The 15,027-nt window shown below is 40.7% G+C and overlaps 1 protein-coding gene across 1 annotated transcript in view; it reads left to right on the top strand.

Moving 5' to 3' along the window:
- Positions 1-15,027, top strand: part of TMCO5A (transmembrane and coiled-coil domains 5A) — a 92,037-nt gene that overhangs the window by 69,584 nt on the left and 7,426 nt on the right. The window contains exons 5-8 of the mRNA XM_021084931.1: positions 10,906-11,001; positions 12,678-12,722; positions 13,996-14,145; positions 14,561-14,684. Coding sequence (XP_020940590.1) covers positions 10,906-11,001; positions 12,678-12,722; positions 13,996-14,145; positions 14,561-14,684 — 415 coding nt within the window. The remainder of the gene's footprint in view (positions 1-10,905; positions 11,002-12,677; positions 12,723-13,995; positions 14,146-14,560; positions 14,685-15,027) is intronic.

Raw genomic sequence — 15,027 nt, 5'->3', positions numbered from 1 at the left:
TCTGAGCCAGCAGATTTACCCAAATGGCTCATGGTGGTTTTTGGGCATTCATCTTTGGTTAGCTAACTGTGATTTCATTCATTTAGGATAGGAACGGTGACTGTTATTTTACTTAATAGTCCCGCCCTTGTCTTCTTCCTCTGAATTGAAGCAGGATATCAAGTGGAACTTTTCCAATCTCTTCAATTTTGCATCTAAGACCAAAGCTGAAGACTAACATACTCTAAGACTCCTGTATCCTAATATGTGGGGGCTTACTAATAGGCATCAGTTTAAAACAAGCCTTACTGCCAACTGTTACCTTCTCCCCCTGGGCAATATAAGAAGAGAACTCTGAGAGCAAGAAGGAGAACAGTCATCTACAGAAACACTATTCCATGAAGGAGAAAGACAGGAAGTTATCCTATCACCAAAAACCAAGGAAAGAGGGTTCCAAGGGAATCCATGTTAAGAACAGGGGGGTGACTACATAAAAGGAATATGGGCAGATCGTTTTCCATTGGGAAATCTGTTTGGCCAGCATATCTGAGCCAAGGAAAAGAAAATTAGAGAGCTTGGTGAGGCTGGCAGAAGAGGCAGCCAAGAAACTATCTGCCCCATTATTTGACATATCATGGATGGATGACTTTCCTAAGGGTCAACAGATGAGAAGAAAATCTGCTGAACTCTATGTCTTGCCAGACTTCACCAAGATGACTGACCACCAGCAAAGTTGATAAACCTGAGCTGATCCAATACACAGCTCAAACCTCCCTGTGACCACTGAGTAATGGAAACTGTAGCTTCATAATTCGTAGTGGTCGTATTGTTCTGTGCTTTTTTTTTTTTTTTTTTTTTTTTTTTTTTGGTCATACATGAAATTTCCTACAGCCAATGAATAAAATAAATGGGTAAGTTCTGTTTCAGAATAAAGCAGCTGAGTATTTCATACCCACCTATTTGTTCTGAATTCCTGAGGTAATATAGGAAACTTCAAGTGATAACTTCTCCATTTTGAATGTTTTGTTTGGCGGGGGCGGGGGGAAAGAAGAAGAAAGTAAATCTGCCGCTATGGGAATAACACAAAGTTGAAACTTATAGTGTTCAAAACTCAGCATTACTTATTCGCTGAGGGGTTAAAATATCTCTGAATCATGGTACTTTCTAGAAACTGAAGAAGGAACTGGAGTGGGATGCCATATCTAGCTTGACTAGAGACAACATAACCACAAAGCCTATAATGAGAACTTTCACCCCCAGTGACCTGCGAAATAGGCACAGACAAAATATTCAAAGGCTTAAAATTTAGTTGTGGGAAATTTACTGCAGCTAAATTGAGAAGAAAACAGCTGATCCCAGGGGAAGCAAGTAGATGGCAACGTAAGATGCAGTTAAGAGCAGTGGCAGTCATTCACCATTACTATTTCCTTAATCCAGCCACTCTGAGCAAAGGTAGCTAAAAGGAGGAACTGTTCTCTCTACTCAGTATCTGGGGAATTCAGGGGTTTCCAGCACAAAGACCCATCAGTTGAAGGGCGATGTGACAGAGAATTCAGGGAGATTGGTTGGCTAATGGATGGGGGAATAAATTCTCCCATAACGCTCCCTGTTCAAACCATTGGAAATGGAGTCGCCCTTCAGATCATTTGTATGCCTGTTTCTTTTTTCCATTTTCAATTTATAATAACAATAACGACCTAGACATAGGACATTTCCTGGGCTTTAATGACTGTCTGAGGTTAATGGCCCTCAACTACACCTCAGGCCATCAACCCCTCCCAGCTGGTCATTAATCTCCGGGAAATATCCTGTTCCAGGGTCATTATTGTTTCAATATCAACTATACCTTAAAAGCTTTATGGATTCTGCAAATACACATCTCTTGCCAATAGAGGTTATAAAACCTGTTTAGAATTCTGAAATTATTTTGAGTTTGACCTCTCAGAGATGTTTTGCTCAAAATTAAAATTGGCTTAAAACATTCAGCTTTATCTTTGTTTATTCACATATTCTCGGGAAAGAGATTATTAAATATTACAAGGACGCAAACAAAAAAAAACAATGAATATCAGAAGAAAATGATCAGCTTTAGAGGGGAGCAACCTCTCTCCTAAACAGCAGCATAACTCAGCCACTATGTTATTTGTGAAAATAGTTCCCCAAAATGACTGATGTATTTAAATGTCACCAGACTATACCTCATACATAGAATTTTCAAATTATATCCTATTTCTAAAATCTCACTTTTATCTTCCACAAGAAATACCCCAATGTATACATTAGTATGATTACAACAAGCATTCTACCCAAAGCAGAATATTCCATATGAGGGGAGATTGCTGAGACAAAAGTGAAATACAATTTCTGGAAGATGCAGCTTTTAAGATTCCAGTTCTGCAGCAAAAGAGAGGATGGTTCTCCAGGAAGTGTTTGAAATGTAGAGAGTTGTTATAGACAAAGGAGGGGGAAAGGGTATGTGTTAAAATCCAAGAAAATTCAACTAATTGTAATAGGGGAAGATCCCTATAAACAGGCAGACCACAGAAACATGGGGACTTGGGCCTGTGGTACCTTGAAGAAATGTGGAAGCCCTGGATGGGCTCCACCTTTGGAGAAGAAATTAGGGTCAGAGACCTAAGCATGAAGTTCTGACCAAAAAAAAAAAGAGCCTATCTGCAGAATTAGCCAGAACTGTGTTCCAAGGTAGTCTTATGACAAAGTTTCAAACCCTAAAAACAAGGAATAAATAGGACACTGGTCACAGGAGTCAGGCATGACTACAGGTGCCAGACTGGGAGCAAGTCAAACAGGAGGGCAGGCTGACTGGGTTCTACCTGAGTTAGATTCCCATGGACAGGGAAAGGGTGACCTGGGAGCCTGACTCGGAGCTGAATCTTGTAGCCATCAGACCATGGAGCAGAAAATCAAACGGGTCACACACAGTTACCCATTCCAATATTCCATTTTGAAAATTAAAAAAAAAAAAACCTTTCTTTGAAATGCCACTTGAACATTTTACCCCTAAGTCATATAAATGTGAAAACGGCAAGGTATCGGGACACAAAGGGAGGAGTAAAAGAAAACAATAACTTCGTGGAGTTTCTGTTGTGGCTCAATGGGTTAAGAACCCAGCTAGTATCCATGATGATGCAGGTTTGATCCCTGATCTTGCTCAGTGGGCTAAGTACCCAGCATTGGTGCAAGCTGAAGCATAGGTTGCAAATATGGCTCAGATCAGGCATTGCAGTGGCTGTGATATAAGCTGGCAGCAGCAGCAGCTCCCATTCGACCCCTAGCCCTGGAACTTCCATATGCCACAGGTGCAGAAAAAAAGATTAATTAATTTTTTTCAAAATTAACTTTTCAGCAGAGGGAAATTAATCATTTATTTGATATAAAAATGAAAGGCATTAATGTTTTCCTACTTGTCCACTATTATAATACTTTATATAGGTACCAAAGTTGATAAACTGATTGCTACTGGAATATCGTATCAGCGAAGTCAGGAAAGCAAAAGACAAAAGATTAATTTAAAACAGATCCTCAGATAAGAACTTGAGTGTAAACAGTTTCTCTGGAGAACTTCTTAGATGATTCTTAAATGCTTCTCCTACTTCTAGAATTCGAGTTGAACCGAGATTGGAGGGCCGATTTCTTCAGAGGGCTGTGCTGGGAGTCTGTACCCACAACGGGGAAGAGTAAGCATACCAACCCTCGCTAGCCTAGTGAGATGAAGTTCCAAAGGGAAGGATGGGAGAACAGCTTCTCCCTTTCCTCAAGATACATGAGGTAGATGAGAGAATGACCTCCAAACATATCCATACTGTAATCCCCAGAGAATATATTTACATGGCAAGGAGTCTGTGCAGATGTGATTAAGAATCTTGAAATGGGGTGATTATCCTGGGTTATTTAAATGGACTGGAGGTTATCACAAGGTTCCTTATGAGAGGGAAGCAGGAGGTGAAAGTGAGAGAAGAACAATGTGATGATGGATGCAAAGTCCTTGTCTAAGAGAGAATTGAAGATTCTATACTCCTAGCTGTGAAGATGAAGGAAGGGGCTACAAGTCTAGGAATGCAGGTGGCCTCTAGAAGTTGGCAAAGGTAAGGAAACAGATTTGTTCCTAGAGCCTCCAGAAGGAATGCAGGTCTGCCAATTCTTTGATTTTATCCAGTGAGAGCCATGGCTGACTTCTGACCTCCAGAATGGAATAACAACAAATAATAATAACAAAGTTTATGGTAAATTTTTATATAATGATTTTTATTTTTTTTCATTATAGCTGTTTACAGTGTTCTGTCAATTTTCTACTATACAGCATGGTGACCCAGTTACACATACATGTATACATTCTTTTTCCTACATTATGATGCTCCATCATAAGTGACTAGACATATATGATATATGATATCACTTATATCTGGAATCTAATATATGGCACAAATGAACCCTTCAACAGAAAATAAAATCATGGACTTGGAGAATAGACTTGTGGTTGCCAAAGGGGAGGGAGAGGGAGTGGGATGGATCAGGAGCTTGGGGTTATTAATAAATGCAGACTATTGCCTTTGGAATGGATTAGCAATGAGATCCTGCTGTGTAGCACTGAGAACTATGGTAATTTTTATAGTGCCAATAGGAAACTGATTCAAGAAAAGAGTTTTAGGGAGCCGACAAGAAGATCTTACTAGGTGTCCTCTAAAGCATAAGAAATATTGAGGCCGCTGTCTAACTCGCATCTAACAAATCCAAGGGCATAATGTTGCCTTGCGGTTTGACAGTAGAGTAAACAAGTGGGGACTGGTCTGTGTTTCAGAGCCTGTTTAAACAAATAGGTATATGTCCTGACTGCATAGGACTGTCTTAGGTCTTATAGATGAAGGCCACCTGCAGGGCCAGCTTCATGTACATGGGACCTGCATTCAGAAGGAAGCTGTGCTTGGTTTAATGTTCTATTGTCACAGGCTTAAAATTCTTAATACTTTTTGAGAGGGGCTCCCTGCATTTTGATTTTGCACTGAGTTCTGAAAATTGCATAGCTAGTTCTGGCCACTAGTTATATAAGGGCCAAAGACCAGCAGAGAAGCCACCAGAATGACAGAAGTCTTAGTGGCTTAGAAAGAAGTAAACAGCTGGATGATGCAACTGCCCAGGTCAAGGCAAGAGATTTGAGTTACAACATGATAGTACTTGGGCAATCTCCAAAAACTTCATGAGTGTATCTGCAAGAGAAAGAGAGGTTTACATACCAAGAAGAAATCAGGGGACAGAGTGCCAGTGCACAACACTAAGTATTCAAGTAAGGACTTTAAAGTTCCCCTTTCTTCTCCTATTCCACCCAATAGGTATCAAGTGTAAGCTGCTTGGTGAGTAGGAGGATATGTCTCCATGTGGAAAGAGATAAATTAACAAGCCCATTGCCGAATGCAGCTTTTCCACCCATGTAAGCCTCAGCTGCCAAGGACAAAAACCCCAACTCTACACCAAATTCAGAATTTTGATTAACATATGGTACTGGATCCTTTGATTATGAAACCAGAATATCCTTTTGTGACTAAAAGAAATCAGAAAAAAATCATGGGATTGCCAAATTTCCACCTGGGGATAGAACTAGTCCCAGTGAAAACAATTTAAAAGAACAGCGGGTGCCAAACCATCTATAGATTTCAGGTTCAAGACTGTGGTTACGTTTAGGTCAAGGTAGAGGAGTTAGGAATAAAAATTCTCTCATTGCAATTCTGGTAAACACTGTGAATCTAGATAATTCGGTATTACCTTTACATACCAAATAAAGGATTAATAATATAAAGGGAAAAAAGACACTCCAATATACAAGCTCCAGTAGGGGAAAAAATGCATAATTAAAAACTTGAGCCTCCATCCCAAACAGAAACATAGGCAATATATCTCCTATGGGATGTTTGATTGGGATGCACAATATGGAAAAGCACTGGGGGCTTCTTCCTCCCACCCACCCTTCACCACTCCAGAATTATCTTTCTCAAATATAATGATCACATACATCTTTGATGCCTCTTGGGGTGCTTAGAGATGAAACCCTAAGTCTTGAGATGCAGTACGCCTCAGCTGACCTAGCAGGCCCTTCCCCACCTGCCACATATGCTCTTACAGCACTGATCCCCAAACTTTAATCATTCATCTACCACATTCAATGTCTGCTATGTTCATACTCCTCTCGAATAACTATCGATATAACATTTTTCTATAAACCACATACTGTTTTTACTCAAATTTATTCTCATTCAGAGCAATGTCTTTAAATCAAGTTTTAATGTACTACTTGTAGCTTTACTAAATATTTAACTATTGCTATTAAAATTTATGTTAAAAAGTTACCTCTGTATCTAACCTAAAATTCTCTGTCACACCACCAATTGTTTATGTAACATACATTAGGACCTGCTACTCTAGGCAGCAACTACAGTGAATTTTTTAACACTCTCTGAGGATATGGTTCCTTTGAACCTGTTGTTCCCACCTCTTAAAACATCCTTTCTCATTATCTATATGGCACTTCTCTTCCTTTAGGACTCAGATGAACCCAAAAGGAAAAATAAATAGAAAGTAATAGAACATTGTAAGTCAATTATAATAATTTTTTAAAGACTTCTCTGTAACTATCAAATAGGACTAACAAGCAAATTTAAAGGACCATGTTTACAGTACAAGACAGAAAGAACAGAAAATTGAAAGAATTGAGAGAAGAGTATAAAACCACCAAACTTCAGTGTAAATTTTTTGCAAAAGTTAACATACAAATGCTCTAATTATCCTCTTTAGGAATCCTTCGTTTAATGATCACTTTCTAATTTTAAGTTTTTTAATTAAAGCTAGAGAAACGAATTTAAAATAAAACAAAGGGTGATAAATCAGAGACCAAGCCCTGGTAACCTCAGAAGAAATTACCTCACTGAAAACAAAAATTATGTCACTAATGAGTGGGTTTCACTGAATCACTACCCCATAATACCAGCTCCTTATTATAGCTGAAGAAATTCCCATTTCCTATTGAACTTCCCCAGGCTTACTGACAAATGAACGAGAAAATGTTGAGGGATGTGCACAGGTATGCGAGATTTTTAAAAAATCGTTTTAATCCCAGAAAGACAGTTAATCTCTCTCTTACCTTGTTTCCGTATGTATAAAATACAGAGCTGTTGACTTATATACTAAGAAATAGACATTCAAAAATGGTAAAAGTACAAGTGTATATTTTTAGTAGTTTGGTTATGCCTGAAAAATATAATAACTACACAAATATATTCTTTGAGCTTCTTTTATTATATTCTTCCCTCTTTTATTAGGGAAGAAGGTGGGGGAACAATCTGAGTGTTCATAAATTCAGTCACAGTTAAACATTTGTTGAGCACCTCATATAGGTGGAGCTGTGCTCCCTCAAAACTGCTATGTTGAAATCCTAATTCCTGGTACCTGAGAATGACGTTGTTGGAGGTAACGTCTTTAAAGAGGTAATTAATTTAAAATGAGGTTATTAGGGTGGTCCCTCATTCTGTGTGACTAGTGTCCTTATAAGAAAAGGAGATCAGGACACAGACACATCTAGAGGGATGGCCATGTGAGGACACAGAGAACACAGCCATCTGCAAGCCAATGAGACAGGCCTCAGGAGAAATCAACTGTGCCAACTCCTTGATTAGGACTCACAGCCTCCAGAACTGTGAGAAACTAAATTTCTCTTGTTTAAGCCACCCAGTCTGTAGTACTTCATTATGGTGGCCCTAGCAAACACAGGCATTCTTCCGGCCCCCAAGGGGAATCAGATATGTAAACATATAAATAGATGAGAAGGGTGCAGTGAAGCAAATTTTGCATTATTATCAACTCAACAGAATTTTAAGCAGTGATTGAAACAATAATTATAGAGTATGTAGCAACCTGGAAAAATGTTTAAGTTAAAAGGCAAAACACACAAATATATCTATTTTGTGATTGCTATAAAAATAGTTTGTTTAAAAATAGAAAAACCGGAGTTCCCATCGTGGCGCAGTGGTTAACGAATCCAACTAGGAACCATGAGGTTGCGGGTTCAGTCCCTGCCCTTGCTCAGTGGGTTAATGATCCAGCGTTGCCGTGAGCTGTGGTGTAGGTTGCAGACACCCCTCGGATCCAGCGTTGCTGTGGCTCTGGCGTAGGCTGGTGGCTGCAGCTCCGATTCGACCCCTAGCCTGGGAACCTCCATATGCCACGGGAGGAGCCCAAGAAATAGCAAAAAGACCAAAAAAAAAAAAAAAAAAAAAATAGAAAAACCTCTGCATTCCCGCTGTGGCGCCAAGGGATTACGGCATCTTGAGAGCACAGGGTCGCACGCGGGTTTGATTCCCCAGCCCAGCACACTGGGTTTAAGGATCCAGCATTGCCAAGCTGCAGCTTAGGTCATGACTGTGGCTCAGATCTGATCACTGGCCAGGAACTCCATATGCTGTGAGGCGGTCAAAAATGAAAAAGAAAAAGAAAGAAAGAAAGAAAAGAAAAATGAAGAAAACTTGGAAAAACAGTTTTTGCTGAAGTGAATCTTCAATGAAATTTCATTTTTTAGTTCTTTATTGCTGTTATAATAGCAATGATGCAGTACATTTTAAAATATTTAATTTTACTGGTACATTCTCTCTCCCTTTTTTTTTTTCTCTTTGCCTTCACATTTAGTTTAAGTTTCTGCTTTTCAGAAAGTTATTGTAAAAGGAAACTAAAAGAGATTTTATGAGACTAAAGGTTGTAGAGAACATAGACGTGAATACATTAAATTCATGTTTCTGTTTTCTTTGGATAAATACCCATAAGTAGAATAGCTAGATTATATAGTAGTTCTTCTTTTAACTTTGAATTCCACATACTATTTTCCATAGCGGATTGTACCAATTTACATTACCACGAACAGTGCACAAAGGTTTCCTTTCCTTTCTTTTTTTTTTTTTTTTTTTTTTTTTTTGACCGTACTCCTCATGGCATGTGGGAGTTCCCAAGCCAGGAGTCAAACCCTCATCACAGCAGCAACCCAAGCCACTGCAGTGACAAGGCCAGATCCTTAACCCACTGCACCACAAGGGAAACCCAAAAGTTTTCTCCACATCCTCATTGGCACTTGTTATTTCCTAACAATAGCCATTTTGACAGGCCTGGGGTGGTGTCTCATTGTGGTTTTGATCTGCATTTCTTTGATGATATTGAGCATGTTTTCATGTGCCTGTTGGCCATCTGTATGCCTTCTTTGGAAAAATGTTTATTCCTATCTTTTTTATCCTATCATTTTTTAACTGGATTGTTTGGGGTTTGAGATACTGAGTTGTGTGAGTTCTTTGTATGTTTTGTATATCTATAGCCCCTTTAGTGGAAATAGCCCTAAAAATAAGTAAGGACATAAGGAATATAGCATCCTTGATTCTATATTCAAAAATAATGATCTAAAATGAGATTCTAGGAAGTTCTCTTCTGTTGCAGCAGGTTAAGGATCCAGCATTGTCACTGCAGCAGCTTGGGTCGCCGCTGTGGCACGGGTTCAATCCTGGCCCAGGAACTTCCACGTGCCTTAGACACAGCCAAAAAATAAAAATAAAATGAGATTCTAGAGTCTTGCCTGACTATGAGCCTCAAAATCAAGCTCATTTATAAAAATATGCAAGAAGAATTTGCCAAAGTAAAAGTGAGGACAAGTAAGGCAAGCAGAAGAAATAGTTCTCCATGCCTGAGAGGCAGCAGGAAGGGCCAAGGCCCAGGCAGCTCCACTCAGGGCTCAGGCAGCTGGCCAGACCCCTCATGGCAGAAGGGTAAAGGCCCAGCACACAGAGCCTGAATGCCCAGCCTGGAAAAGGGCACATGTTCTCACAATAAGACTTCCACACAAAGGCCACTGTGGTCCTGCCAGCCATGCAGCAAAATCTGACTTGTCTCTCAGCAACTCATCTACTAGGGGTAGGGCACAGTACAGAAAGTTAACAAGGTGAAAGCAGCTGCTCTGAAGCTGCAAAACTGTTAATCAAGCCACCTCTAGGAAGGCTTATATCAAGGACCTTAATTTGCTCCCAAGGTCCTATTTCTACACTGATTTAGCAGTTCTCGAGATAGCAATCTATTGTCCTCAGCCCACACTGGCCCCAAGCTTGGGGTTCTACTGCTCCTACAGGCTTGCCTTTGGTAGCCCCTCAAGGAGAAAAGCTCCCCAGGAAGGAGACAGCTTTATTTCTATCCCAGTTAAAGTCCCTATCCAATCCATTAATAGCCACAATAACCTTGGTCCAGGGCATTTCCTGGAGAAGCTATAACCAGCTGGGGTTAATGAACTCTCCCTACCATTAATTCCTGGGAGAGGCCATTGGTCTGAATTGTTACTTAATTACTCTTCTGTGTACAGCTTCATAAAGCAATGAAATGCCTTCTTTCAGGAAGAACAGAGATGGTAATGGGGGTCATCAGAGGCCATTAATTTTACAAATAGTTTGTTAGAAACTACAGTATGTTAAGAAGTCAGTCTGACTCACAAATCAACTCAATGCGGTCCTTATTAAGTCAAGATCCAAAACTGCCCAGGTTTCCATGATTCAGACACACCAGGTGACAAATGGTGTAGAATCTGGTCAAAATGTACATACTCAGGTATGCAGAAATATATTCTTTATATTCTGCAACTGATCTCATCTTCCTCTCTAGCTCTGTTGCCTTAAACTGTCAGAAAAGACTCAATGAGGCCAATTCAAGACTTTTCTCAGTTAAAAATCTCTTTCAGGTAATTCCTTAGTTTTCTAGGGAGATTCTCCCTTCCAGAGAGCTCCTCTTTCCCAGGACAGTGGCAGGTGAAGAGGAAAGCTACATATCCCTAAGGAGTGTTGATGGAGGAGCTTTGGGTGTTCATGTTTCTTCCTGGTGCTCCTGGATCTGTTGACCTTTCAGGCTGCACACTGGCCCACGGGTGCTGATGACCTCGGCCTTTGCTACTGCCTGTGAATGGGAAGTCTGGATTTTGTGTCCATCCCAGCTCACCCTAAGGTCTCCCACTTACTAGATCTCTTAAACCATCTACACCACACTTTTGGGTCTAGGAACACTCAGTTGCTTTCTCTGTATACCCTATTTATTTATTTATATGGTCACACCCACGGCATATGGAAGTCCAAGTTAGGGGTTGAATTGGAGCTGCAGCTGCCAACCTACGGCATAGCCACAGCGACGCCAGATTCAAGCAGCATCTGTGACCTACACCACAGCTCATGGCAATGCCAGATCCTTAACCCACTGAGTGAGGCCAGGGATCGAACCTACTCCTCATGGCTATAAGTCAGGTTTATTATCACTGAAACACAACAGGAACTCCTGCACACCCAATTTAAAACTGTAACAACTTCCCTCCCACAAACGCAGTACACACTACCTCACTACATCTCCATCACTCATTGGTATTTCTTCCCAACATTCTCTTCTTTTATCATACCAAATAAATTTACTCATTTGTTTTGTTGCTTTTGTTATCCCTCCCCCCATCACACAGAACCACACACACACACACACCCCCCCCCACACACACACATGCCCACACACATGCACCCTTCAGTGTAAACTTCCTGAGGGCAGATGCCTTGCTTGGCTGTTTTATTTACTCAGTCTCCTTAATGCTTAGCACAGTGTCTGGCATCCACAGGTGCTCCTTCAGTGATTCAATGTTTGTCAGAGAATGAGTAGTTAGTTGGCTACATTGTGGGATTAGACTGCTGGCCTGAGGACTCAAACCTTCCATATCAGTCACACTTGGGCAGCAAGGGAGCTCAACCTGACAGAGAATTAAAGGCAGGGGCTCCCCCTTCATACCACCCAGAAATCAAATCCACTGAACCACTGCTGCCAGAGGGAAGGTGTGGCCATGAAACATACACAACCATCCAGGCTCGGACATCTGCACAGATGATGAGAAATCGTTGCCACCCACCCTACTGTGACACGCCGCCCCACCCACCCAGTGTCAAGAGCAGAATCATGACTCCTCAGAAGGTTCTGAGATTCTATTGGATGGTTCCAGTGGGGAAACAGTAACCTCCTCAGAAGCAAACTGCCTAGGGCAGAATCAAGAAGACCATACACCCCAGAAAGGAGGTGGAGTTTATGGAAGAAATGGAGATAAAGAGGAAACCAAGGGCACAGAACAAGCCAAATTACTTACTTCTGCTTGTTTTTTCTGAGCCCTATTTAATACCTAAGATCTTAGTAACTGGAGATTCTCACAAAGGCCAGGCGAGAGAGCAGAGAGATTACTTTTATGGGCAGTTTTATACCTGCTCCCATGCCCATGGGCTCTTTAGGAAAGCAACTGGTTATAGAGCAGAAAGGAACTTAAGAACAACTGCTAACCTCTATTGATTCCTATTGTTGTGTATAAATTCCCAAGGGTTTGGGGTTGGCGAACTATCTCTGAATATATCTGCTAGTGGGACAAAATATTGACATTTCCAGCTTTATCCCTGTATCCTCACTGTATCCTTACTGAGACATAATCAGATCATGAGCAGAAAACCAAAAGGCTAGATTTTATCATGGCCAAAAAGTGAAGGGTAGAGAGAAGAAATCAGTTAATATTGTTTTTCTATATGTTGGGGCTCTTTGCTATTTACTCTGTGTTTCACAAAAGGACTCATTTCCCCAATTCATTTGATACATCTTTGCTGATATTTTAGGAAATCTATAATGGAAGACCACAAGGAAGATCTGCTGGATTTTGAGTAAGTAATCATGATTATGCAAAGCCACATCCAAGGACCAAGGGATGAAGCAGGTCTGCTGCGATGCCCTTCCTTCCTCTTCTAGTCTCCTCCTCTCCTACTCTATCCATCCCCAACTATATATTCCATCCCAAGCACGCCCTGCCCTCCTGAGGCAATAGCTATTATAAATCCCCCATCCAGGCCAGCCCGTCCCAGGTAGGACTTGCCTTTCCAAAATCATCTCTCCTTCTTACTCAGAAGTCCCTCTGCCTCACTCCCTTATTTATGGTTAATCCTTTCAAAGGCAAACTAATCAATTCATTGACACATAAGAAAAGTTTACTGCCAGCTTTCTAGACTCTAGTGTGACCCTTTTTTATTCCAACTTACTTCCTCAAAAGGGATGTTTGAAGTCTTGAAAGTGAATGCCTGTACCATACACATGTGCCCCTGGAGTGACTCTCATGGTAGATTCTCAAGCTTTGTAGCAGGCACTGGAGGAGAAGTTTTGAGATGGCAGTAGAGAGGGAAAAACTGAAGCTCTACCTGCTGGTGGAAATCTCCTGTGGCTCTGCACAAAGTTGGGCCCAATCATAATACATGTGCCAGCTGCCTGTATAAAAGTACTCAAAAAAAGTGTACGGCAAAATGAACTTATGGTTACCAAAGCGGACAGGTCAGGTGAGGGACAGACTGGGGGTTTGGGATTGGTATATGCCCCAACTGATATATGGAATAATTAGCCAATGGGGACCTGCTGTATAGCACAGAGAACTCTACACAATATTCTATGATAATATATATGGGAGAAGAACTCTGAAAAAGAATGGATGTGTGTTTATGTACAACTGAATCACTTTGTTGTGTAGCAGAAATTATCACAGCATGGTAAATCAACTACACTTCAATAAAATTTTTAAAAAATCAACCACTTCAAAAAATGTATTGCATGAGAAAATTTTGTGAACAATTTATCTGAGAAACCAATGCTAGAGGCTATTTAAGGAAGAAAGACTTCTCCTGGAAACAGAGTGGAAGGCCACTAGTATATTGAGCATTTTGGCAGAAAAAGCCTGAGAAAAATCTCCTTTGCTGACTGAGTTGAGAATTATTGAAACAAACTGTAGAGCATGACTATGAAATATGATTTTTTAAGAATGAAAAAGGAAAGAGATGCTCCCAGAAACAGCCAGGTTAATGAATTACATGCCTCCTAGATATCCCCTTTGGTCCAGAGATTATTGATCTTAAGATAACTAGCCCTTGTTCATTTTTGGGACTGAGTTTATAGGTCAGAGAAAGTGGAAATCTTAAGATTGGCCCAGTCAAAAAGGAACATTAACAGTTTGAATATGGACCTTGAAAGGGATATGCAGAGAATAGATGAAGCAAATCAGGAACTTCTTCTCAAAATTCACGAGAAAGAAGATGAGATTCAAAGGTGAGTGTCAGGGTTTCATGTGAGAAGTTCCCAAACCAGAGGACAGGGTGGGAGAGAAGTGACGGTACATTTTCTTGTTTGTACTAGAGACCTAAATCTTGTACAACAAAGTTTCTTCTTCATTCTTTGGCATTTCTCTGTTGTTCAAACCCCAAAATTCAGCAAGTTTTAAAGAGATTCCTTTAAAAACTGGGTGATATTTACCCGAGTTGAAAGAACACTGGGGTGTTTGACTTGAGCATGAAAAAAATCTTGCTTTTCCTGGCTTGAAAGTGATTCTGACTCAAAGGATCCAGGAAAGAATGGTTTCCAACTTGAGATTCAGGTTTATTGTCATCTAAGTACCCTTGAAACTGATGTGTGTTTTATCAGTTCTGAAACTGCCAGTTCCTCGGTGTGTGCTTGTGTCATGCAGGCTGGAAAGTGAGATCATTCAGACCAGAGACCTGGCAGAGGAGGAGGAGTGGGAGAAGGAGAACTTCACCACAATGGAAAGGGAAAGAGCCTTGCAGGAGCTAGAAGAAGAAACAGCCAGGCTGGTAAGCTTGGAGCTGGGAAGGGCCATTTGACAGGCTTTATTCATCATCCTGTCTCTCACCAACTGTCAGATAAGCTAGTCTCTCATTTTGACAGACAAGGAGTAGACATCTCAAAAGTCATGGCAGGGTGTTCCATCATGGAAGGTTGTGTGGAGGGCCAGATTTCTTGGGTAATATTTAGTATTGGGAAGGAAGGTTATGTGGAGGGTAAGGTTTCTTAGGTAATATTTAGTATTGGGAAGTCCTGCATGTGGGCATCTCTAGTCCTGTTAGGTTGGTGTCCATGTACTGAGATCAAACCACAGGTTCTTTACCTGACATTATGCAGTATGGCATAGTTCCT

The sequence above is a fragment of the Sus scrofa genome, chromosome 1 (genome assembly GCF_000003025.6).
Source record: "Sus scrofa isolate TJ Tabasco breed Duroc chromosome 1, Sscrofa11.1, whole genome shotgun sequence".
NCBI lineage: Eukaryota > Metazoa > Chordata > Mammalia > Artiodactyla > Suidae > Sus > Sus scrofa.
The sequence above is the reverse complement of the archived record's forward strand: the minus strand, read 5'-3'. Positions and strand labels throughout refer to the sequence as shown.